This window comes from Cervus canadensis, chromosome 21 (genome assembly GCF_019320065.1).
Source record: "Cervus canadensis isolate Bull #8, Minnesota chromosome 21, ASM1932006v1, whole genome shotgun sequence".
Taxonomy (NCBI): domain Eukaryota; kingdom Metazoa; phylum Chordata; class Mammalia; order Artiodactyla; family Cervidae; genus Cervus; species Cervus canadensis.
The window spans coordinates 44020456-44048252 of NC_057406.1; the positions used below are offsets into that span (position 1 = coordinate 44020456).

The following is a 27797-nucleotide window of genomic DNA, read 5'->3' on the forward strand; positions in this document are numbered from 1 at the left end:
CTGGAACTAGTCTAATTTTATTTAAGTGAGAAAGTAAAATGCGAGTGATACCTTTATATTTTTGATCCTGTGAAGTTTATTGATCCTGGTTTTCTCTGTGTAAATCTGTCAAGACATTCACTTCATCTCAAACTTTTCCAAATGAGAGAAAGAACCAATCAAAAATGTTAACTGTGTAAAAGAATATATTAAATAGCAAATTTTACCAAACTCGTAATATGAGGTTAGAGCTCAGTAGTATTGAGTAGTTTTGAGAACAAAAGTATTGACTTTCTGGAAGCATCCAAATTAACTTATTTGGGTTTGGATGACCTGTTAAGCAATCAAGACAATTTTGGTTAATTTTAAATATTTTTATTATTTCTCCATGAAACAATGCACTCATTGTCAATTAAGTTGTCTAGCAGTTAAGGATAACCTTACACGTCTTTTCTTCTTGATGATACTTCAAGCAACTGTCATTTATCCTTTCAAAGACTGGTATGAATAATAAAAGCTAGCAAATGATCCACAAAATATTTTTAACAAAATTAAAATGAATGTATACTAACAATCAAAACCTTAGAAAATATGCTGAGTTTCATTTTGAATCTGAAGATTCCCTCAATTGTAAGAGCTTTTATTTTGTGTTTTTTATGATCTACAAAAAAATCCCCTGGATCCTGAAACCTTCATGACTTTCTCTGCTTCTTTCATTTGTTGCTTTTCCCAAAAACTTTCTCAAAAAGAACATAAGGGGATTCCCTGGTGGTCAAGTGGTTAAGACTCCATGCTTTCACTGCCAAGGGCCCAAGTTCAATCCCTGGTTGGAGAACTAAGATCCCAGAAGCCACACAGTGCAAGGCCAGAAAAAAAAAAAAAAAGCCATGAACTTAATTCATGGGTAAATGGCTGAACAAAATAATACTATTCTCAGTCGCTAGCCTCACTCTACTGCTAAACTACATGTGTGAAACCCATTCAAATAATTGTAATTTGGTTTTAATAGGGTCTGACAGAATAAATTAAATTAAGTTTACAGGTTAACATCCATGAAGACAGTTAAATTTTATTCTAGAACTAATAGAATGACTCTTTTTAGGCATAAAGCTGAATGGAACATTTTCAAGCATAGGTCACCATATGTTGGTTTACAGTCAAAAAAAGACTCAAAAGAGAAAGTACCTTTGAAACATGCTAAAATTATTTTACATGTAACTTCTTTCTGCAAAGAGTCACATGATTAATAAACCTTGCACTTTGCTCCTGTTTAAAAAGGAGGCAAAGAAGAAGAAGAAGGAGTAGAACATGGAGAAGGGGAAGAAAATTTGTTCTTAGGCCAAGTCAAATGTTACATTTTTGATGCCATATCAATAAAAGTAATATATTAATATTTCAAGGATAACCTAACCTAGGATAATATAGTAGAGTAATATCATATATATCACCTTTGTACAAAATTATAGGATGTGAACTATGAAAAGATTCACCTCTATTCATAGAAGAATTATAAAGAGTTCATATTAGGCAAGAAATAAATTAGAGAAAACAGAGGATTTTTATAATTTTGAATTCTAAGAAATGCAACAAGAGATAAAAAAGATCATAGAATATACATCTTTAGTAATATATTTTAAACATCAGTTATCATTCGCCAGTCTGATTTAACCATGACTTTCCTTCAAGCATTGGAATATGAATTATCAAGGTTCACTTTCATCTTGATAATCTTTCACTCATGGCACATTTTGAAATTCAAGAAAAATATATTTTAATCATATAGAAAGTGTTCTTGGCTGCCTTATTTGTGACTAAAATAGGTGTGCTTTTTCTATAATTATTCTTACCTGAATGTATATTTCTATCTTGTGAACTTTTTCATGAAAATTGCAGAGATCCAAATTCTTTTTATTTCAGTCTAGGAAAAAAGATGTAGTTGAAAAATAAAAACTCTCAAAGACAGCATCAAAATTAATCTCAAATATTGTTTACTCCGCAATAAAATAACAACACTCTTAAGCATGGCATGACCATATTCTTCGTTAGTGGTATTGCCTATAGGTCCATAATTTTCCATTACCTATTATTAAAGCTTGCTCTTTCTTTAATACATTCTTGTCTGAAAACCGGTTGTATCTGTCTTCACGAACACTGGGTGGAGATGATGGATTAGGTCTCTTTCGTTCTCTTAGAGAATTATGGATATTTTGCTACCAAAATTGAAATAGGTGACAAGGAATCTATGAAATCAAACTACATGAAAATCTCTTGCCTCCATGCTACATGCTTCACAGGCCTTAGAGTGAAGATGGGAGCAAAATGGAAATTTAAGACAAGCAGCTAGACTCCCTGGTCCCCGATGAGCTACACAAATAGTGGCAGCCAGAATCCATGGTAGTCAAATTTTTTTCCAGTCCCATGAAACTATTTCAGAGAATTGCAGCAGAAAGTGTTCCAGAATTTTGGAGGAAGAAGTCCCTCTGAGAGGGGACTGTAAAATAAGTCAATTATAATTTTGTAACAAGGACAAACTCCAGAACCATCCCATGAGGACTACACAAGGAACACTCAGAGTGATTTCTTCACTTATAGAATACTCCTGGGACTAAGTTATTTTGGACAAGACTCCTTATTAGAAAGTTCTTTCTTTAAAGTTTGCTTCCCTGTAGCAGTTCTACCCACCTGACTATCAGAGCTTCCTTCCAAAACTCTGCTCCTGAATCAATACTCAGTATCTTTGTTTGATTCTCTAAATGGCATCTTTTAAAATGTAAAAAGACAAATGCATTATTGTCCCATACTACTTCTCATCTCCGGATGCAATGTCCCTATTTTCAATTAGGATCTCCTTTCAGCAGCAACTGAATTATTTTTATAATATCTTGCTAGTGTCCCTTGAAAAAATCCCATTGCCAATATTTTATATCAGGCTAGATATAATCTACCACCTTGAAATATCACTGCCTAATTACTTGTGATATATACTACTTTTAAGACAGATGACTGAAAGTTGCTTTGACTATTTCATCTTATTAATCTTATAGTCAAAAAAAACGTTTTTAATTCATTGAATTCATGTATTTTTTATTATAAAAATGATTTTTGAAGTAATTTGAAAACAGTTGTGACAAAATAATTTATTAAATTTATTGAAAACTCAAATTATGTCAAGCATTTTTCTAAGTACTTTCATATAAACTGCATATTTTGAACTTCAAAACAATTTTACCTACTAGCGTCAACCTCTTGTATATAACTTTTATCATTGTAGAGATATTATCAGTTCAGTTCAGTCATTCAGTCATGTCCGACTCTTTGCGACCCCATGAATCGCAACACTCCAGGCCTCCCTGTCCATCACCAACTCCCGGAGTTTACTCAAACTCATGTCCATCGAGTCGGTGATGCCATCCATCCATCTCATCCTCTGTCGCCCCCTTCTCCTCCTGCCCCCAATGCCTCCCAGCATCAGGGTCTTTTCCAATGAGTCAACTCTTCCCATGAGGTGGCCAAAGTATTGGAGTTTCAGCTTCAGCATCAGTCCTTCCAATGAACACCCAGGACTGATCTCCTCTAGGATGGACTGGTTGGATCTCCTCGCAGTCCAAGGGACTCTCAAGAGTCTTCTCCAACACCACAGTTCAAAAGCATCAATTTTTCCACCCTCAGCTTTCTTCACAATCCAAATCTCACATCCATACATGACCACTGGAAAAACCATGACCTTGAATAGACAGACCTTTGTTGGCAAAGTAATGTCTCTGTTTTTTAATATGCTATCTAGGTTGGTCATAACTTTCCTTCCAAGGAGTAAGTGTCTTTTAATTTCATGGCTGCAGTCACCATCCGCAGTGATTTTGGAGCCCAGAAAAAGTAAAGTCTGATACTGCTTCCACTGTTTCCCCATCTATTTGCCATGAAGTGATGGGGCTGGATGCCATGATCTTAGTTTTCTGAATGTTGAGCTTAAAGCCAACTTTTTCACTCTCCTCTTTCACTTTCATCAAGAGGCTTTTTAGTTCCTCTTCACTTTCTGCCATAAGGGTGGTGTCATCTGCATATCTGAGGTTATTGATATTTCTCCCGGCAATCTTGATTCCAGCTTGTGATTCTTCCAACCCAGCGTTTCTCATGATGTACTCTGCATATAAGTTAAATAAGCAGGGTGACAATATACAGCCTTGATGTACTCTTTTTCCTACTTGGAACCAGACTGTTGGTCCATGTCCAGTTCTAGCTGTTGCTTCCTGACCTGGATATAGGTTTCTCAAGAGGTGGGTCAGGTGGTCTGCTATGCTCATCTCTTTAAGAATTTGCGACAGTTTATTGTGATCCACACAGTCAAAGGCTTTTGCATAGTCAATAAAGCAGAAATAGATGTTTTTCTGGAACTCTCTTGCTTTTTCGATGATCCAGCGGATGTTGGCAATTTGATCTCTGGTTCCTCTGCCTCTTCTAAAACCAGCTTGAACATCTGGAAGTTCATGGTTCACGTATTGCTGAAGGCTGGCTTGGAGAATTTTGAGCATTACTTTACTAGCGTGTGAGATGAGTGCAATTGTGCGGTAGTTTGAGCATTCTTTGGCATTGCCTTTCTTTGGGATTGGAATGAAAACTGACCTTTTTCCAGTCCTGTGGCCACTGGTGAGTTTTCCAAATTTGCTGGCATATTGAGTGTAGCACTTTCATGGTATCATCTCTGAGGATTTGAAATAGCTCAACTGGAATTCCATCACCTCCACTAGCTTTGTTCGTAGTGATGCTTCCAAAGGCCCACTTGACTTCACATTCCAGGATGTCTGGCTCTAGGTGAGTGATCACACCATCGTGATGATCTGGGTCGTGAAGATCTTTTTTGTACAGTCCTTCTGTGTATTCTTGCCACCTCTTCTTAATATCTTCTGCTTCTGTTATGTCCATACCATTTCTGTCCTTTATCGAACCCATCTTTGCATGAAATGTTCCCTTGGTATCTCTAATTTTCTTGAAGAGATCTCTAGTCCTTCCCATTCTATTGTTTTCCTCTATTTCTTTGCGTTGATCGCTGAGGAAGGCTTTCCTCAGAGATATCATAGAGTAGTGGAAATAAAAACAATAAACAAATGAGACCTAATTAAACTTACAAACTTTTGCACAGCAAAGTAAACTATAAACAAGGTGAAAAGACAACCTTCAGAATGGGAGGAAATAATTGCAAATGAAACCACCACCAAAGGATTAAAATCCAAAATATACAAGCAACTCATGCAGCTCACTACCAGAAGAGCAACCCAATCAAAAAGTGGGCAGAAAACCTAAACAGACATTTCTCCAAAGAAGACATACAGATGGCTACTAAACATACAAAAAGGTGGTCAACATTGCTCATTATTAGAGAAATTCAAATTAAAGCTACAATGAGGTATCACCTCACACCAATCAAAATGGCCGTCATCAAAAAATCTACAAATAATAAATGCTGGAGAGGGTGTAGAGAAAAGCAAAGCCTCTTGCACTATTGGTGGGGATGTAAATTAATACAGCCACTATGGAGAACAGTATGGGAATTCCTTTAAAAACTCGGGTTATATGGTAGTTTTATTCCTAGTTTCTTAAGTGGTCTCCCTACTGTTCTCTTACTACTGGGCATTACCGTTCCTTTCTTGAAGTATGTCTACTTTTCTAAGCAGCACACATTTCTAAATGTCTACTTGAATATGTTAGGTACCAAAAAAAAGATCTCCAGACCACAGAAAGGATGACATTAACTTAAATTTAAAAGAAAAATAGTTCTGTTTTATATATTTAAGACTGAAATCTGATGTAACCACAAAAAAATAAAATAAAACCCTGAATTAACATAAAATAACAAAATGGAGACTTTGAAACAGCATAAATGTTATCTTTGGCACATAGACATTCATCAGATATTTATGTGATTAAAGACCCCCCAAAATATGTTGAGATAATGCAGCTTGAACCACATCTGATCAAAAGGAAAAAAAAACTGAAAAGTAAAAGAAAACTAATGATAAAAATAATGTAACCAATTAACAAAATTAATAAATAGGCAAAGCTGAATTAAAAACCTATGCAGTACAATTTCCCTTAAATAGTAAAGAATAGTGTTTATATAGATATATACAGAAACATTAATGTTGACAGTAGATATCTCTGGAAAATAAGCTTATTTGTATATGTGCTTTATGTTTTGAACAGGAATGGCTTTGACCCAAGATGCTATTCATTTAATAGCATTACAGTTAAAAGTAGTAATCATTTTAAGAGTTCAAAAATAATTATAGACTTAGACCTGCCTTGGAAGACCTCCCATGATATTACCTATAGGTAAATGTACATCTGTGGATGAAAATAAAGGAACGGTTTATGACACTAGTGTCTGGGTATTTTAGCTGGAAGTACACACATGATAAACACCACATTTCAAGGTATATTATACCATGAGGTAAAATTCACAAAAGAGTAGGTGAATAACTATCGCATAATTTATAACACAACACACATATATAGAGTTTGCTGAAGAGAAGACTCCTACAGTAGTAGAATAGAACCAAGCTTTAATTTCTCTTTGTCTGGGAACTCTTCTCTCCCATCTTGTGTATGTTTCATAACATTTCATAATGAGAGGGCAGGAAGGGGAAAGAACAAAATTCTTACTTGACGGATACTATTCGTTTAATAGTATTACAATAAAAAAAGTACTAATCGTGTAAAAAGCCTATGAAAGTTGTAGACTTAGACCCACCTTGTAAGGGCTGTTATGAGCTACCATGATACTCACATGCCAAGTTGCTTGCTTGCCTAGTTGCTCAGTTGTGTCTGACTCTTTGCAACCCAATGGACTGTAGCCTGCCAGGCTATTTCCACGCAATTTCCAGGCAAGAATACTGGAGTGGGTTGCCATTTCTTCCTCCAGGGGATCTTCCAAACCCAGGGATCAAACCCGCATCTCCTGTGTATTTTGCATTGCATGTGGATTCTTTACCCATTGAGCCATGTGGGACATGCCAAGTAAATCTTAGAAAAAATGACTATTTCACTAAGAGTTTTTATAAGTTTTTCAGGAATGCTTTCCAATTCCTTGTGTTTCCCTTGGTGACAATAATTACTTTAAATTTTTACTGGTTACCTATCTTGCTTCAAATCATTCAATATCATGGTGATCCAAGTCTATGCCCCGACCAGTAACGCTGAAGAAGCTGAAGTTGAACAGTTCTATGAACACCTACAACATCTTTTAGAATTAACACCCAAAAAAAAGATTCCTTTTTCGTTATAGGAGACTGGAATGCAAAAGTAGGAAGTCAAGAAACACCTGTAGTAACAGGCAAATTTGGCCTTGGAGTATGGAATGAAGCAGAGTAAAGGCTAACAGAGTTTTGTCAAGAGAAAGCACTGGTCATAGCAAACACCCTCTTCCAACAACACAAGAGAAGGCTCTATATATGGACATCACCAGATGGCCAACACCAAAATCAGACTGATTATACTCTTCACAGCCACAGGTTGAGAAGCTCTATACAGTCAGCAAAAAAAAGACCAGGAGCTGACTGTGGCTCTGATCATGAACTCCTTATTGCCAAATTCAGACTTAAATGGAACAAAGTAGGGAAAACCACTAGATCATTCAGGTATGATCTAAATCAAATCCCTTATGATTATACAGTGGAAGTGAGAAATAGATTTAAGAACTAGATCTGATAGACAGAGTGCCTGATGAACTATGGACGGAGGTTTGTGACATTGTACAGGAGACAGGAATCAAGACCATCCCCAAGAAAAAAAAATGCAAAAAAGCAAAATGACTGTCTGAGGAGGCCTTACAAATAGCTGTGAAAAGAAGGGAAGTGAAAAGCAAAGGAGAAAAGGAAAGATATACCCATTGAATACAGAGTTCCAAAGAATAGCAAAAAGAGATAAGAAAGCCTTCCTCAGTGATCAATGCAAAGAAATAGAGGAAAGCAATAGAATGGGAAATATTAGAGATCTCTTCAAGAAATTAGAGATACCAAGGAAACATTTCATGCAAAGATGGGCTCAATAAAGGACAGAAATGGTATGGACATAACAGAAGCAGAAAATATTAAGAAGAGGTGGCAAGAATACACAGAAGAATTATACCAAAAAGATCTTCACGACCCAGATCATCACGATGGTGTGATCACTCACCTAGAGCCAGACATCCTGGAATGTGAAGTCAAGTGGGCCTTAAGAAGCATCACTACAAACAAAGCCAGTGGAAGTGATGGAATTCCAGTAGAGCTATTTCAAATTCCAAAAGATGATGCTGTGAAAGTGCTACACTCAATATGCCAGCAAATTTGGAAAACTCACCAGTGGCCACGGGACTGGAAAAGGTCAGTTTTCATTTCAATCTCAAAGAAAGGCAATGCCAAAGAATGCTCAAACTACCGCACAATTGCACTCATCTCACATGCTAGTAAAGTAATGCTCAAAATTCTCCAAGCCAGGCTTCAGCAATATGTGAACCGTGAACTTCCAGATGTTCAAGCTGGTTTTAGAAAAGGCAGAGGAACCAGAGATCAAATTGCCAACATCCACTGGATCATTGAAAAAGCAAGAGAGTTCCAGAAAAACATCTATTTCTGCTTTATTGACTATGCCAAAGCCTTTGACTGTGTGGATCACAACAAACTGTGGAACATTCTTAAAGAGATGGGAATACCAGACCACCGGACCTGCCTCTTGAGGAATCTGTATGTAGGTCAAGAACCAACAGTTAGAACCAGACATGAACAGATTGGTTCCAAATAGGGAAAGGAGTATGTCAAGGCTGTATATCGTCATCCTGCTTATTTTACTTACGTGCAGAGTACATCACGCGAAATGCTGGGCTGGATGAAGCACAAGCTTGAATCAAGATTGTCGGGAGAAATATCAATAACCTCAGATATGCAGATGACACCACCCTTATGGCAGAAAGTGAAGAAGAGCTAAAGAGCCTCTTGATGAAAGTGAAAGAGGAGAGTGAAAAAGTTGGCTTAAAGCTCAGCATTCAGAAAACTAAGATCATGGCATCCAGCCCCATCACTTCATGGCAAATAGATGGGGAAAGAGTGGAAACAGTATACTAAGGCTTTATTTTCTTGGGCTCCAAAATCACTGCGGATGGTGATTGCAGTCATGAAATTAAAAGACGCTTACTCCTTGGAAGGAAAGTTATGACAAACCTAAAGAGCATATTAAAAAACAGAGACATTACTTTGCCAACAAAGGTCCGTCTAGTCAAGGTTATGGTTTTTCCAGTGGTCATGTATGGATGTGAGAGTTGGATTGTGAAGAAAGCTGAGCACCGAAAAATTGATGCTTTTGAACTGTGGTGTTGGAGAAGACTCTTGAGAGTCCCTCGGACTGCAAGGAGATCCAACCAGTCCATCCTAAAGGAGATCAGTCCTGGGTGTTCATTGGAAGGACTGATGCTGAAGCTGAAACTCCAATACTTTGGCCACCTGATCTGAAGAGCTGACTCATTTGAAAAGACCCTAATGCTGCGAAAGATTGAGGGCAGGAGGAGAAGGGGACAACAGAGGTTGAGATGGTTGGATGGTATCACCAACTCAATGGACACGAGTTTGAGTAAACTCTGAGAGTTGGTGATGGACAGGGAGGCCTGGCATGCTGCGGTTCATGGGGTCGCAACGAGTCGGACACGACTGAGCGACTGAACTGAACTGAACTAGTCTTGCCTCTGCATTTGGAAATCCTATGATATCACCAGCCTCTCTCCATGAGATCTGTGACCCATCTCCCCAAGAAGCCATATTGAACAGCATCTTAGAAAGGGTGTGTAGTTCATGTCTAGTCTACAGGTAAAGCTGGCACATCTTGCCCTAAAAATGTGGAGGCAAACCTGCCTATTCCGAGACATCTGTTCCTCTACCTTAAAGTGCTTAGCCTGCTAATTTCTTGCCCTTTTAATTTCTTCCCCTTTTAAAGGGCTTATTTCTTGCCATTTTAATTGGTGGAGTCAGAAACCTGTACACTGTATCCCACTCATGTGAGGAGACACATATTATGCTCTCTAAGCCAACAGGACCAAACTACAATCTTGACTTCAGCTTAAGATGGAAGTATATCACACTTCAGATCCTTGTGGACCGAGAGAGGTGCACTACACAACAGTTTTCCTCTATGTCCTTCTAAATCCTCTAGACTATTTTATATACCTACTGAAGATGAGAGGTTAATGGTTGTGTTAGTAAGTTTTAGCCACCTCCTTTTTGAGGTTTGTAGCACCTGCTAGAACTGCCCTTGGAATAAAATGTTCTGATTGTATTTCACCTGAAAGTCAATTTCTACATTTTATAACACTAGTCATATCTAATACATATATGTTCCTTGTGTAGTTCATGAAATTAATAATCTTACAAAAAGACAGCATACAGAAAGGGAGTAAATATTTGCAAATGATGCAACTGACAAGGCCTCGATTTCCAAAATATACAAACAGCTCATACAACTCAACAAAAAAAACAACGAAAACCCAATTGAAAAATAGGCAAAAGACCTTGACAGACATTTAATCAAAGAATATATACAAATGGCCATAGACATGTGAAAAGATGCTCAACATTAATAATTATTAAAGAAATGTAAATTGAAACTACAGTGAAGCAAAGTGAAACTACACTGAAGTACCATCTCACATTCTGACTCACACCAGTCAGAATGGCCATCATTAAAAAGTTTATTCAGCTTCAGCATCAGTCCTTCCAATGAATATTCAGGGCTGATTTCCTTTAGGATTTGACGGGTTTGACCTCCTTGCAGTCCAAGGGACTCTCAAGAGTCTTCTCCAACACCACAGTTCAAAAGCATCAATTCTTCAGCACTCAGCTTTCTTTATATTCCAACACTCACATCCGTACATGACTACTGGAAAAGCCATAGCTTTGACTAGATGAACCTTTGTTGGCAAAGTGATATCTCTGCTTTTTTATATGCTGTCTAGCTTTTAAACTAGACTCTTGAGAGTCCCTTATACGGCAAGGAGATCCAACCAGTCCATCCTAAAGGAGATCAGTCCTAAGTGTTCATTGGAAGGACTGATGTTGAAGCTGAAACTCCAATATTTTGGCCACCTGATGCGAGGAGCTGACTCATTTGAAAAGACCCTGATGCTGGGAAAGATTGAAGGCAAGAGAAGAAGGGGACGACAGAGGATGAGGTGGTTGGATGGCACCACCAACTCAATGGACATGAGTTTGGGTAAACTAAACTCTGGGAGTTGGTGATGGACAGGGAGGCCTGGTGTGCTGTGGTCCCTGGGGTCTCAAAGAGTCGGACATGACTGAGCGACTGAACTGAACTGAACTGAGATTGGTCATAACTTTTCTTCCAAGGAGCAAGCATCTTTTAATTTCATGGCTGCAGTCACCATCTGCAGTGATTTTGAAGCCCAAGAAAATAAAGTCTCAGTATACTGTTTCCACTCTTTCCCCATCTATTTGCCATGAAGTGATGGGGCTGGATGCCATGATCTTAGTTTTCTGAATGCTGAGCTTTAAGCCAACTTTTTCACTCTCCTCTTTCACTTTCACCAAGAGGCTCTTTAGCTCTTCTTCACTTTCTGCCATAAGGGTGGTGTCATCTGCATATCTGCAATTATTGATATTTCTCCCGACAATCTTGATTCAAGCTTGTGCTTCATCCAGCCCAGCATTTCGCGTGATGTACTCTGCATGTAAGTAAAATAAGCAGGATGATGATATACAGCCTTGACATACTCCTTTCCCTATTTGGAACCAGTCTGTTGTTCCATGTCTGGTTCTAACTGTTGGTTCTTGACCTACATACGGGTTTCTCAAGAGGCAGGTCCGGTGGTCTGGTATGCTCATCTCTTTAAGAATGTTCCACAGTTTGTTGTGATCCACACAGTCAAAGGCTTTGGCATAGTCAATAAAGCAGAAATAGATGTTTTTCTGGAACTCTCTTGCTTTTTCAATGATCCAATGAATTTTGGAAATTTGATCTCTGGTTCCTCTGCCTTTTCTAAAACCAGCTTGAACATCCTGAATTTCATAGTTCACGCATTGCTGAAGCCTAGCTTGGATAATTTTGAGCATCACTTTGCTAGCCTGTGAGATGAGTGCAATTGCGCAGTAGTTTGAATATTCTTTGGTGTTGCCTTTCTTTGAGATTGGAATGAAAACTGAAGTTTTCCAGGCCTGTGTCCACTGTTTGAGTTTTCCAAATTTGCTGGCATATTGAGTGCAGCACTTTCACAGCATCATCTTTTAGGATTTGAAATAGCTCAACTGGAATGCCATCACCTCCACAAGCTTTCTGTGTAGTGATGCTTCCTAAGGCCCACTTGACTTTGCATTCCAGTATGTCTGGCTCTAGGTCAGTGATCACACCATCATGATTATCTGGGTCATAAAGATCTTTTTTGTAAAGTTCTTCATAATGAAAGGCAGAAATGGTATGGAGCTAACAGAAGCAGAAAATATTAAGAAGAGGTGGCAAGAATACACATAAGAACTATACGCCGAAGAACTTTGCTGTATAGCAGAAATTAAATACAACTATGTTTCAATTTTAAAATAAAATTAAATCAATTATTCTTCTATTTAAAAATTAAAAAAAGAAATTAACAGTCAACTCAGTTTAATCCACCATATTAAAAATTTAAAAGATAGAAAAGTTTAGAGATTAGCTTAGGAACTGATATATTTTTCTAATTATGAAGAATAAATAATTCTACTCCTTGAATCTTGGATCTATTATCCACATTGAATAAATTTTTAGGAAATAATATCAAAATAGGTGACTAAAATAAACAATTGTGTAATATATTCATTAAGTAATTTTGGTGCTAATAGAGATTGTCTAGGAGTTTTTTCAGTTTCAGAAGTTAGAAGAGATGAATTAGGACAGAAAAAGTCACTTGATGACATGATAAATCATCTGTGATATTTGAGTTGAAACTGCATATACAGAAGAAACATGTCTCCCAATCACCAGTGATCTTACAGCTTCTCTTCTTGAAGTTTTAATGTTTGTAACTACATTGTACAAAAACTTCCTTCATTACCATCCTATCAAACAGACCTAGAATCTCCCCACTGGGATTTATTATACACAGGTTGTTTTCAGACAGAGAATAGTGTGTAATAGATTTAAATTTAATGAATTTCTGAGCAATTTTTTTCTGCTTCATTTGGCATGGTGCCTTGTAGGCCTAGTCAAGTTTTGGTAATTTTTGTCATTGTTATAATCATTGTTTCTTAATTGTCATTGTAAAAGTAGAAGCAAAGAATCAAAGGCCATGATTTAGGAAACACTTTTTAAGAAAGACTTTTCTGTCTCTGACAATAACTTTTTCATGTTTTCTTTTTCTTTCCACTAAGCAATTGGGGGAAAGAAAGAAACACAATCTTTAAATAAATAAGTATTTCTTTTGAACTTAGAGAACACCACAGCCATCTCATTATTTTTTTTGCTCCAGGCTAGACATGGGTGGAAAAACAGTTATATTAAGAATTTATCTGAATTTCATATGTGTGTGTATGTGTGTGTGTATACAAATTCAAATAGAAAACACTCATAGAAGACTAACCATAACATTTAAGGAGGAAAACACAGATACATAGTATGATAAAATTTAAGAATATCTATGCTATTTAGATATTCTTATATCTAAAGCACCACTTCCCAGGCGGTGCTAGTGGTAAGGAACCCATCTGCTAATGCAGGAGATTTAAGAGACAGAGATTTGATCCCTGGGTCAGGAAGATCCCCTAGAGGAGGGCATGGCAACCCACTCCAGTATTCTTGCCTGGAGAGCCCTATGGACAGAGCAGTCTGGAGGGCTACAGCCCACAGGGTCACAAAGAACTGAACATGACTGAAATGACTTAGCATGCACACATGCTATTTAGAATATAGTAATATTTAAGAATTCCTAAAACCTTTCAGAAAGAAAGAATAGATGACCTTAAGGGGAAAAAGAGTGATATTGCCATCTGACTTTTTAAAGGCTGCACTGAGGGAACTGAGTCAAGAACTTAGGACTTAAAAATGTTCTAATTTAAATGAAAGGATGCCATAAAGATATTTTCAGATACACCAAGACTAAGAAACTTTACCATACAAGAAAAAGAAATAATACAAACCTTTTGAGAATTCTTGGAAGAAGTATCAAAATATCGTAGTATAGTAAGTTACAAATAAAACTCTACCATTTAATAGTTGTATTAATCTTGATTCTTCAGAGAGACAAAACCCATAGGATGAACAGGTGATCAAACTACATAGATGTATAGATAGATACATAGTAGATAGGTATACAGATGAATGATGATGATAGATGATAATACATAGACAGAGATATCTAGAATGAGGTTTGCTTTATGGAGTTGACTCATGAGGTTACAGAGGCTGTCTCGCAGTCTGCCCTCTGCAAGCTGGAGACGCAAAAAAAGTGGTGATGTAAATTCCAGTCCAAGAGGAGGGAAAGCTAGATGTTTCACTTAAACAGTCAGAGGCAGAGAGAGAGAATTCAGCCTCTTCTATTCAGGCCGATGAGCATTACAACACTGGAGAAGGCAGTCTGCTTTATGCAGGCCTCCAATTCAAAAGCTAATCTCTTGCAGAAACACCCTCATGGACACACTAGAAATAATATTAAATTAGATATCTGAGCATCCTGTGATATAGTCAAGTTGACACATGAAATAAATTAGTAATAAATTCACCCCTTCTCAACTTGGAAACCATGCACATCTCTCTGAACCGTAATTCAAAGTCAAAGTGTTAGTCGCTTTCTCATGTCCGACTCTGTGCAATCCCATGGGCTGTAACCCACAAGGCTCCTCTGTCCATGGAACTCTCCAGGCAAGAATACTGAAGTGGGTTACCACTTCCTTCTCCATGGAATCTTCCTGACCCAGGGACTGAATCCTGATCTTCCACCTTGTAGGCAGATTCTTTACCACCTGAGCCACCAGGGAAGCCTGAGCCATACTTAATCCCCCCCCCAAAAAAAATACAATAATAAGGTCATAACTCCACCTAATATGATACAGCTATCTTACATACAACCCAAATACACTAATCACTTCCCCAAAAAAGAAGGTAAAACCCTTGAGTGATGTTTACTCTGCTCCTTTATATCCCATAACTTAAATACTATGATGTAAAATTAGTAATCGTTGCATCCTATAATATACACACATACATAAACATAACAAAGGTCATGTTTGATAAACCCACATCCCTGATAGCTCAGCGGTGAAGAATCTGCCAGTAATGCAGGAGCCACAGGAGACACGGTTCCAACCCCTGAGTTGGGAAGATCCCCAGCTCAGGAGGAGGAGGGCATGGCAACCCACTCCAGTATTCTTGCCTGGGGAATCCCATGGACAGAGGAGCCTGATAGACTACAGCTCATGGGGTTGCAAAGTATTGGACTCTACTGAAGCGACTTAGCATGCACGCGATTTTAGACTCAATGGTAAAATGTTGAAAGCTTTCCCTCTAAAATCAGAAGCAAGACAGGAGTGCCCACTCTTATTCAACATAATTTTGGAAGTCCTGACCCTAGCCAAAGCACTAGGCAATAAAAAGAAAAGGCATCCAAATTTGAAAGGAAGTAGCAAAATTCTCTTTTGCAGATGGCATAAATTTATATATATATATAAATATATATTGTATAAATATATACAATATAAAATATATCATTTTATATATTTATATATAATATAAATATAGATATATATTATTTATATAACATATATATATTTATATTTACCAAAGTGACTTAGCACAGACACATGTTCTTTATGTTTTGCTCAATTTTTTCTAGCTCTGTTCATTTAAAACTATTTCAAATTGATTCCCGTGTCTTTTTTAAATTCTTGGAGGGGGTTTTGTTGTAGTTTTTAAACACTCCCTCACTGTCTGATATTATAGGATTCTCCAGGCTCGTCTTGAATGGCCCTTACCCCATCCCTAGAATTGTTAAGGCAAATTTGTGTGCCCAGAGCACAGTGAGGCCAAGCAGACGACAGTGTAAGAGTTTGGGTCAGAGAAAGGCTCGCTGCAAGGCCACAGGAGGAGACAGGTGACTCCTGCCCTAAAAAGTCCTGAACTCCCCACAGGGTTTCCACAGAGGAATTTTGTTTAATATTTATTTATTTATGGTAGCATGTGGGTCTTTCATCATGGGACACTGGCTTCTCTCTGGTTGTGGCATGTGGGCTCCAGAGCGTGTGGGTTCTCTAACTGAGATACATAGGCTTAGTGGTTGTGGTGTACACTGACTGGCTTTCTTTCCTCAAGGCATGTGGCATGTCAGTTCCCTGACCAGGGATCGAACCCACATCCCTTCCATCGAAAGACAGATTCCTAACCACTAGACTACCAGAGAGGTCTTGGCAAAGCATTTTTAAAATATCAGGTGAGGGAGGGGGGTGTCCCAAGGTACATGATAAGATCCTGCACAGTTCTGACTGGCTGATGATGAGATACCAGGGTAGTGTCGCAGGGGTTAATTTATCAAACCTTAGGTTCAGGAGGCCTGGGGCTCTGTGCTTATGGTCATCAAGTAGTTAACACCTTCCAACTGATGGAGGGTTTCCACATCTACAAAACAACTCGGGAAATTTGCATCAAATACTATTATCTTCAAAGAGGAACTAAAGCAGAGGATTTAGTGGGGGAAATACTGTCCTGGGAAAGCCTCACGGGGTCCTGCTCAGAATCAACGTTTTCTCCAATGATTCCTAGTTCCTTTTATTAGAGAATGCAGTTAGTAATCGGGATTGAGTTGCTAGATGTCCTTATTGCTACTGAGGTATCATTGCTTCCAGGCTCTTTGAATAAGCAACTAGAATATATGTGTGTGTATGTGTACACGATTGTTGTTTAGTCATGAACTTGTGTCCGACCCTTCTGTGACACCATGGATGGTAGCCCGCCAAGCTCCTCTGTCCATGGGATTTCCCAGGCAAGAACACTGGAGTGGGTTGTCATTTCCTTCTCCAGAGGATCTTCCCAACCCAGAGATCAAACTTGCATTTCCTGCATTGGCAGTCAGATTCTTTACCACTGAGCTAGCAGGGAAGCCCATATATGTATACATATACAGCTATAATTTTTTCTCTATCTATCCATCTGCATCTGTATTAATCTTATCCCATCTCCCATGTTCATTCTAGCTTTCTCTTTTGCTAATCTATAACCTCCCATTCCACCATTGAGAAACCTTATGATCACCACCATTTATTGTCTATTCACTTTAATTTGTTCAATGCCAGTATACATGCACAGAATTGTCACAGTTGTAAACCTGTACTTCTGTGAGAAATGACATTACCAACCAGAGTAGTTATTCTTTGTACCATAAAAATCTATGAGCTTTGACAAATGATAAAAAGTCATGTAGCCACCCCAGTAAGTTTTTAAATCAGTTGGGTAAATAGGAACACAAATTCCAATTTGAACAGTTAGTCTATGTTTAACTTATAAGGAGCTGCCAAACTCTCTGCTGTATCATTTCCATCTTCATGAAGATCGAAAGATACTTCCTGTTGCTCTACATCCTCACCAGTATGAAATATTGTCAGATTTTTGGATTTAAGCCCTTTTAATAAACGTGTCATTATGTTTTAAAGATTCAGACTTTTTTTAATTAAATAAAGTCATAGCCAAGAGTCCAGCCATTCTCTAGTAAAGGGAGGGACGCGCACCCAAAGCCTGATCTGCATAGTGCTCTGTGTGTGGGTGCTCGGTCGCTTCAGTCACCTCCAACGCTTTGCGACACCATGGACTGTATCCTGCCAGGTGCCTCCGCTCATGGAATTGTCCAGGCAAGAATACTACAGTGGAAGACTCGCAGAAGGCCATCTTTTCTCCATGGAGAGGACTGAAGCATTCGGTTCTCTACAAAGTTCTGTTAGTCTTCATCTTGTCCTGTCCTCTTTCTGCAAGTCACCCAGAAAGAGCTCCCCTTCTCTACCAACTCTGAGTGTGGCACTATAGATAGTCCAGTGCTTGAATGTGTATTTTTGTCCATACAAGCTGAACCTTTTCTGCAGAAGTTTCCTGTGGCTATCTCACATCCTCCACTAAAGTAGTAACTTGAGTCCTTTTCATAGTACAGTACTGTGGTTTGGTTGGCACCTCTGGTAAGGGGACACGGAGGCTTATTAGCACTCACACCCTCATACCTCCGTCCTCTTTGTCATAGACTGTCTACAGTCTCCCCAGATCTCTAACCTCCCTCCCCATTCCAGATATAGCTGATCTCTACCACTGCTCTTTATGACCAAATAACATGTTTGTCCCAAACCACCAACTAAGGCCTCGGGGACCTGGAAATTGAAGACATCAGCTGAGCATGTCTTGAAAACTCGGTCCCAGGGCCCTTCCTCTCTTTTACACATCCCTCCTCACTGTCTGCTTTACACTTTGGCCTTCTTCCATCTGATCATGTTTTCATTTTGAGCTGATCTCATGTTAGATCTCCCTCTTGGGTGCATTGATTTCATTTTGAAATTTGTTTGTATACTTCCATTCTGTCAATTATAGTGTTCCAAAAAAAAAAAAAAAAAAAAAAAAAAAAGAATACCGGAGTGGCTCACCATTCCCTTCTCCAGGCGATCTTCCCAACCTAGGGATCGAACCCAGTCTCCTGCACTGCAGGCAGATTCTTTACCATCTGAACCACCTGAGAAGCCCATAGTATACTGTATCAGGACTTAAACTGACAGAAAAGGGAAAAGAAAGTGAGAAATTAAATATTCTTGCCATATCAGTAAACAAAGATGTCACAGTCATCAGCAATTGCAGCCACCACGGATGGTGAGCTGATGATCCCTGAGGGAACTCAGCAAGGAAAGAATACTTGCCATCTAGCAGCCATCAAACTGCAGCCACTCCCTATCATGAGCCACCAAGGAAATTCAGAACATGAAAAACCCAGATAGTTGAGGTATGTATCAAAGGAATGATTTCAGTAAGCCCAGACTCTTGTATCTTTCCATACACAGAAATTGCACTTCCCATATGCTAAATCCCCTAACTTGGGATATCTGATTTTCTTTATTTACAAAAAAAAAAATTGACATTCAGACCACTTGCCTTTTGTTGAAAAACTTATATATAACCTGGCTCCTCCCTCCCCCTTCTTTGGAGCAGTTCTCTCAGGGTTCCTTGAGATGCTGCCACCTGGACTTAAGTCCTAAAAATTTCCACTGAATAAAACATAACTCTCAATTTTTAGGTTGCATGTATTTTTTTTTTCCAGTTTACAGAAGCTTGAAAATGCTTGGAGTTTCCATGTTCCAAATGTGGCGTTCAATGCAACAGATTTCTGCTAGCAGACTCCTAAAACTTTTGTCTCTTTGTTTCTTGGGACTCCTTGGTTCCTACCCAAATTTAAGGCTGGTTCCTTGGCTTTTCTCTTTCACATATCCTTCTAATAAATTTCCCTTGTTTACTTTAGCCAAAGTAATTTTCAATGTTTTTGAAAAAAAATAAACCTAACTGTTACACACACAATTAAGCAAATAAAAATGTATATGTGTAGTTGAAGTGAAAATGATAAAATAATTGATTTATTAGAAATATTAGTAAGGAGCAAAATATAATAATTTTTGAATTCAAGAACCACATTCAGAATAGTACAAAAAACCTTTCATCCTTTGAGAAAAAATATTGATGTAGTCTTTAGTTAAGGAATTGTCTAAGTTGGAATATGTAAGAATTAGAGAAGAAGCCTATTTTTATTAATAGTATGAGAAATACCAGGATACTCTGCTCTCCCAACCGCCATCCTTCTTGACTCGGCCCCTCCTTTTCTAATCTCTGCAAGGGGTTGCATTCCCTCTACAATTAGTTGCATTCTCTCTACAATCACAGAGCTCTTTCAACATTGATTGACTTTACTGATACAATCTGAAATTGTAGAAACAGGCAAACACACATTAAACAGTTCATCTTATACAACATCCTCTTACTTCTGCCTTCTGCATCTTTCCATCAACAAACTTATTACCAAACGCATAAATTAAAGGGATACAATAGATGCAAAGCCTTGACCATCTTCTTCAGCAATGTTTTCTGTTGATTCAAACATATTTGGACTGGTGGGCTATAGCCCATCGTGTCGCAAAGAATCCGACACAACACAACTAAGCACACTCACACAAATGTATTTGGAGAATTGAATTCCTTACAATTTGCATCTGAAAGCACAACCTGAATTGGAAAAATTAAAACAATATGACAACCCAGATATTACTTTAGAAATATAAATAGCTTCATTTAAAGTATAGCACCAATAAAACAAGTGTTAGGAAAATAAAAATATCACATGTAATTAAAATACAAAGCAAACAAAAATTGTGTACACATAAATAGTACCTGGGCTTCCCTTGTGGCTCAGCTGGTAAAGAATCAGCCTGCCATGTGGGAAACCTGGGTTCAATCCCTGGGTTGGAAAGATCCCCTGGAGAAGGGAAAGGCTACCCACTCCAGCATTCTGGCCTGGAGAATTTCATGGACTGTCTGTATAGTCCATGGGGTCACAAAGAGCTGGACAAGACTGAGCAACTTTCACTTTTCTTCTTTTTTTTTTTTTTGAAGACACAAAACTTAATTTAATAGTATTTACCAAAGAGAACAGAGTAATCCAGTAAACTGGGATCAATGATTTAAATCTAATGCAATTTTTACCCTTCTAGATAGGACATCAGTACTAAAATCTTATCTTTGTGGATTTGTATATCCTGTTTTTAGAAAACTGGATACAAGATACCTTTCTCCAACTCTTTGACATGATAATAAATCAATAACATTATTTAAAATAAGTAACAATAAGATATGGGCTTCCCTGGTGGCAGAGTGGTAAAGAATCTGCCTGAAATGCAGGGGATGTGAACTCTATGCCTGGGTCAGGAAGATCACCTGGAGAAGGAACTGGCAACCCACTCCAGTTTTCTTGCCTGGAAAATTCTATGGACAGAGATGCCCAGTGGGTCTACAATCCGTGGGGTTGCAAAAGAGTCTAACATGACTTAGTGACTAGACAACAATAACAAACAATAAGATACAGTAAGATACAATTAAACACCAATGATTTATTGAGTTGTTCTGATAAACTCATGATGGCACAGACAAAAAGCAATCTTATACCATGATATTTATTCAAGAACTATGAGCCCCAAATCAACTAATTGTGAATAAATTTATTCACAGTTAAATTTCATAAAATAATTAAATACTTACAACTCAGAATCACCCTGTCTTGGGTTGACCCTTCTTCTAAACATTATTCTGAGCTTAGCTTTCTACCAAAGCATTTTTTCTGCCCACTATCTAAAAATAGGGCCCAAAGAAAAATAACAGTAATAAAATTAAATTCTTTTTTCCTTCACTCCATAAAGTTTACCTAAAAAGAGTAAGGAGTATATTTCTGTTTATAGGATGACTGCAAGTTTTACTGATGCATGAGATATACCACTGCTCTTAAGGGAGAGTGAATGATGAAGACTGAATGATAATTGTTACCACTCCTTCACTGAAAATAATTCATCTATGGAATGATCAATGTAAAGGATCTTCAAATGACTCAAGCTTGACTCCACACTGAAAGCAAACTGAAACTATCGATGGGCCCATTAATGAGGAAATCACAAGAAAGTAGAATTAGGATAAAGCTTTCTTCTTCCATAAGATTTTTCTCAAAGCTTGTTTGACATCTTTGTTTCTTAGAGAGTAAATCAGAGGGTTTAGCATGGGTGTAACCAATATGTAAACTACTGAAGCCACTTTACGAAGTTCAGGATTGCTTGGAGTTGTGAGATACACAAAGGAGACAGTCCCATAAAGCAAGCTTACCACCCCAAGATGGGAGCTGCAAGTGGAGAAGGCTTTCTTTCTCCCTTCACTGGAGGGGATCTTCAAGACTGTGGTTACAATATACATGTAAGATACTAAAATAACAACTATTGTGGGCAAAATAATGAAGGCAGCCAAACTAAGAGATACCATCTTATTGACAAAGAGATTAGAAGAGGAGATCTTCTCAATTTGGTAAGAATCACAGTAGAAGTGATCAATGACTCGAGAGGCACAGAAAGACACTGAGAATGTTACGGTGACTTGGAGGATGGAACTGACCCAACCACAGAAATAGGAACCAGCCACCAGCTGAGTGCAAAGACGTCTTGACATATGGACATTGTAAAGAAGAGGATTGCAGATGGCAATGAAACGGTCATAGGCCATGGCCGCCAGGACAAACCCTTCTGTTACAATGAAGAGTGCAAAAAAGAAGAACTGGGCAGCACACCCTACAAAAGAGACAGTCTTTTTCTCAGACATGAAGTTGACCATGGCCTTAGGTGCAATAACAGTGGAGTAGGAAAGGTCAATGAAGGAGAGGTTGCCTAGAAAGAAATACATTGGTGTGTTCAGCTGGGAGTCAGTCACAATGATGCCAATCATACTAATGTTCCCCAAAAGGACCATGCCATAGACAAGCAGGAATAGGAGGAAGAGGAGAATGTGGAGCTCTGGATGGACCCTGAAGCCTACAAGAATGAAGTCAGTTACATCTGAGTGGTTGCATGTTTCCCTGTCACCCATGACAAGAACCTGCTGAGAGGTACAAGACAAGATCAAAATAGAGACTTCTACCTATTTCCTGGTATCACAAAATATCTTTTGCCTCTTGTATAAGACATTGAAATTTGTATTATCATCTCTTTTATAAGATTCTGTTGTGTTATGTATGATTTGCCGCATCCTTTTGTAGGAATTGACTCTGAGGTATATTGTAATTGCCCATCAACACACAACATTTGAGTTGCCTAACTCAGTTTTCTAGTGTGATTCTCCAATTCCAGTCCTCTTTCCATTATAATGCACTTGACTTTCACACATAAAGCATTTTCTCTTTATACCTGTTTAGTTCCTCATTTGATTTACATAGTAAGTCTAACATATCTGAAGATTTTGAGAGATAAATAATATTTGCTCTCTGTAATTTCAAATTCATTTTAACGCTTCCATTTTACAACAGAAGGATCAAATTGAAGAGCAGTTTTGTTGCTGTATAGTCACTAACTTGTATCTGATCCTTTTGTGACCCCATGACTGTAGCTCTCCAGGCTCCACTGTCCATGGGATTTCTCAGGCGAGAATACTGGAGTAGGTTGCCGTATCCTTCTCCAGAGGATCTTCCCAACTCAGGAATTAAACCCTTGTCTCCTGTGTCTCCTACGTTGGCAGGCAGATTCTTTACCACTGAGCCACTGCGGAAGCCCAAAAAGAGTAATTTTAAATTCCACAAGTAGGCGGTAGAGATTAAAACAGGTCAATAGCTAAACAGTTTGTGAGAGTTTAAAGTAGGATAGCAAGAGAGTTATTTGGTTATCCAAAACCTTCATCCAAAATGAAGGCATCTTCAGCTTCTCAAAGTGGACAAACCTTGGACATGCTACTGGAAAAATTGACAGCTCCTAAAAATTTCTGTACAAATTTGACATTATCTTATCTCTTACCTGAATATTTCTCACCTTACATTGGTGGAGCAATTTCCTAATGGTAGAAGCAAGGATACAAAAGTTATTGTGTTTAATCCTAGAAATGGGAAAAGGAGTGTAAAACCAGAGAAGGGAAATTAAAGACATTGTCAAAATTCAGCATATTTTAAGAATTAAAATTTTACATGAGATATAAATTCTTGTTTTGAAATATATAATTTTATTTGGTTTTGGGCTCTGCTCAGAGATTAATATCTCATTTTTCAATTAAGAATAGCCTTTTCATTTCCTTTGTTGTGTTTTTGCCTGAAAATCCCCTATAGCTATATACCTCTTATCTCTTTCTAGAGGATGACAGAGATGACCTGGTGAGGACTCTAACCCTGTGACCATTTCTTTATGGAAACTGAAAAGAAAATGCACCTGAACCTGAAGAATCACATTGCATGGCCATGCACATGAGGACATATCTTACAGGTCTTAGAATGAGAACGATGAAAGCCAAATGGAATTTAAGTACAGCAAAGATAATATCACCAGTAAGGAGTAGTAGTCCCCGATGACCTGGGGGAATAGAGCAGGAGGCAACCTGGTAGCCTTAGTCGTCTCTGTTGCAACTATTTCAAATAATTGCAGCATGAACTGCGTGAAAAGGTCCCTCTGAGAGAGGCTAAAAATAAAGTCAATTATGGGGTGATAACATGCCAAGTTCCAAGTCCATCCCACGAGGGCCATATAGGAAAGAAACAAAAGAAAGAATATTATCTACTCTTCCAACTCACCCTGAACCATCTCTAGGTCTTTTGGGAAACAATTTCCTATTAGAAAAGTTTGTTTTAAAGTTGAAATATATTATCTCACATAATTTTCATTCCTCAGTTTTTTCTCCCTCCTACAATCACACTAAATTTATCTATTGATGCTGTTACATGGCAGCTAATAGTCTTATATTCTTTAGGCTCTCTCTCTCTGCTCTGAGTGCATGCTCAGTGGTGTCTGACTCTTTGCGACCTGATGGACTGTAGCCCACCAGGCTCCTCTGTCTATGGAATTTTCCAGGCAAGAATATTGGGTGGGTTTCCATTTCCTTCTCCAGAGAATCTTCCCAATTTAAGGATCAAATCCATGTCTCCTGTGTCTCCTGCATTAACAGATGGGATTCTTTACCACTGAGCTACCAGGGAAGCCCATTCTCTAAGTTCATTTCCCTATCCTCTCCTAAGATCTTACTCTATGCTGGATGGTTTCTATTTTTCATATTATACCATAAAACATATTATAGACCATTTTATCAGTGCATTCATAATTAAAATGAACAAACAAAAGTCAACTACCAAGCAAATCTATTTGAAAATAAGTGACAATCATTATGTCAAGGCTTTGTCACCTCTGGTAGGCTGAGAACATGGTTCTAACTGGACCACAGGTTTGAGGGTCCAGATATCAGAATGTGCCTGTTACACTGAAACACAAGTAATGAAAGCAGTAATGACTTGAAGGAAATGAACATGTAGAACTGTAGCCGTTCTTAGTATATTGTATACTGAAATTCAGTTATCAAAGACTGAGAATATAATGCTCAAGATAAAATGATGAAATGAAATGTGCCTTAGCCTATTTCAGGCTAGCTACTGCAAAATCTATGGAGACCAATCATAAAACATCAGTGTCATATAACCTCCCAAGACCGGGGTCATCAACCAGGCAACTCTGCTGATCTTGGCTATGCAGTCTTGGTGCTGGCTGGTTGAGGATAGCCAGGACAGGGACGCAACCTAAACGTGTATCAGCAGATGAATGGATAAAGATGTGGTACATGTATACAATAGAACATTACTCACCTACTGAAAAGAATGAAATAATGCCTTTTGCAGCAAGACAGATGGACCTAGAGATTGCCATACTGAATGAAGTGAAACAAACAGAAGGAGAAATGTCATACAATATCCATTATATGTGGAATCTAAAAGGAAATGATGCAAATGAACTTATTTACAAAACAGAAACAGATCCACAGACTTAGACAATGAACTTACGGTTACCAGGAGGAAGGGTGGAGAGAAGGGACAGTTAGGGAGTTTGAAACGAACATGTACACACTGCTATGTTTAAAATCGGTAATCAACAAGGACCTACTTATAGCACAGGGAATTCTGCTCAGTGTCATGTGGCAGCCTGGAGGGAGGGGGGATCTGGGGGAGAAGGGATACCTACGGCTGAGCAGCTCTGCTCAGCGCCTGAAGCTATCACAGCACTATTAATCAGCTATAATCCAATATAAAATAAAAAGTTGTTTTAGATATTTAAATAATAAGAAAATTCTTATTATTGCTATTCCAGGTGGGTTCCTTATTCTTCTATGTAAACCCAGATTCCTACCTGGCATCATTTGCCTTTTGTCAAAAAAGATTTCCTTTAACATTTCTTATAGGATGGATCTACTGGTGATAAAGTCTTTGAGCAGTTCCATTTTTGAAAAGGTTTGCAGTTCACCTTTTTTTTTGAAAAATAGTTCACCATCACCAAGATGAAACAATTAGACAAATCCAGAATGGGTCATTTTACCAAAAAAAAATGAGCCTGGCTCCTACACAAATCATATCATGAAAGTACTCAACTGTTTGAGACTAAAAACAAACTGACATAGCATCAAATGCAGTGAGTGTTCCTTGATTGACTCTTGGTTTTAACAAGCCAGTCACAAAATACGCATTTTGGGAAGGCAGGGATTTTTACTTCTAGAAGAATATGAAATGACATAATGAATTATCAGTAACCTGTTAAAGCATGTAATGAATTGGTAATGTAAGGAGAACACTCCATTTTTGGAGAAGTCTGTTAAGTATAAGAAATGAAGTATAACTGTGCTTCTCATCCTGTATGATAAAATAATGCAAAATATTGCGTTAAAGTAGTGAGTATATAGAAGTGGATTTTACTATTTTTCTCTTTTATTATAGTCTGTATATTTTGAAATTTTTACAATAAACATCTTGTTTTTTAAAGACCTATAAAAGAGAAAATTAAAAATTTCTTCCTTTAGACAAAAATAATGAATTGATACCTGGAACTGTTGCAGCCATGATGTGACCATAAATGGTATTAAAAATTTCTTCCTTTAGACAAAAATAATGAATTGATACCTGGAACTGTTGCAGCCATGATGTGACCATAACTGGTGTTACTGAGCTGCTGAGGATGGCAGAGCAGAAAGCAGAGAGGAGCTTGTGTCTCTGATGAAGCCCTCATGCCAGTGACCCACCCCTGCAGTCAAGGTGTCTCCAGCAACCCTGCGATGTGAAATAGTGGACCTCTTAAGGCTTAAGCTATTTTCAGTGAGTCTTTAGTTACTTGCTGCTAAATGCATCTTATTCAATTCAGTACATTTGACATTACTGGGAAAAAAAGATGGGAAAGAGTGATTTGAGCCTATAATCTAACAAAAATAAGACCGCTTGGAGATAACTAAAGTGCTAACAAAGTCGACACTAGAATCAATCTGTGAGGTTGCCAAAAGGGTAAACTCTCCTGCTGATAAGAGAGAGCAGCATAAATTGGGGGAATCCATACAAGATCTGAAATAGTACACACACACACACTAATACATGTGAATGTGCAACATTTACATTTTACATATCAAGCCTACTCAGAATGCTCCCCTGTTTAACTTTAAAGCTATTAAATATAAAATAAGCTGTAAGGATGTATCGCACAACAAAGGAATGTAGCAAATACTTTATAATAACTATAAATGGAGTATAACCTCTAAAAATTGTGAATCACTATACGGATAGACAGAGAGCCTAATGAACTATGGATAGAGGTTTGTGACACTGTACAGGAGACAGGGAGCAAGACCATCCCCAAGAAAAAGAAATGCAAAAAAGCAAAATGACTGTCTGAGGAGGCCTTACACATAGCTGTGAAAAGAAGGGAAGCGAAAAGCAAAGGAGAAAAGGAAAGATATACCCATTTGAATACAGAGTTCCAAAGAATAGCAAAAAGAGATAAGAAAACCTTCCTCAGTGATCAATGCAAAGAAATAGAGGAAAACAATAGAATGGGAAAGATTTGAGATCTCTTCAAGAAAATTAGAGATACCAAGGGAACATTTCATGCAAAGATGGGCTCAATAAAGGACAGAAATGGTATGGACCTAACAGAAGCAGAAGATACTAAGAAGAGGTAGTAAGAATACACAGAAGAACTATACCAAAAAGATCTTCACAACCCAGATCATCACGATGGTGTGACCACTCACCTAGAGCCAGACATCCTGGAATGTGAAGTCAAGTGGGCCTT

The 27797-nt window shown here is 38.0% G+C and overlaps 1 protein-coding gene across 1 annotated transcript; it reads right to left on the reverse strand.

Annotated features, from left to right (window-relative positions):
- Positions 1-21654: 21654 nt before the first annotated feature.
- Positions 21655-22623, reverse strand: LOC122424066 (olfactory receptor 9K2-like). The gene has a single exon (XM_043441708.1). The coding sequence runs from the start codon at positions 22594-22596 to the stop codon at positions 21655-21657; it is 942 nt and encodes a 313-aa protein (XP_043297643.1). The 5' UTR covers positions 22597-22623.
- Positions 22624-27797: the final 5174 nt, after the last annotated feature.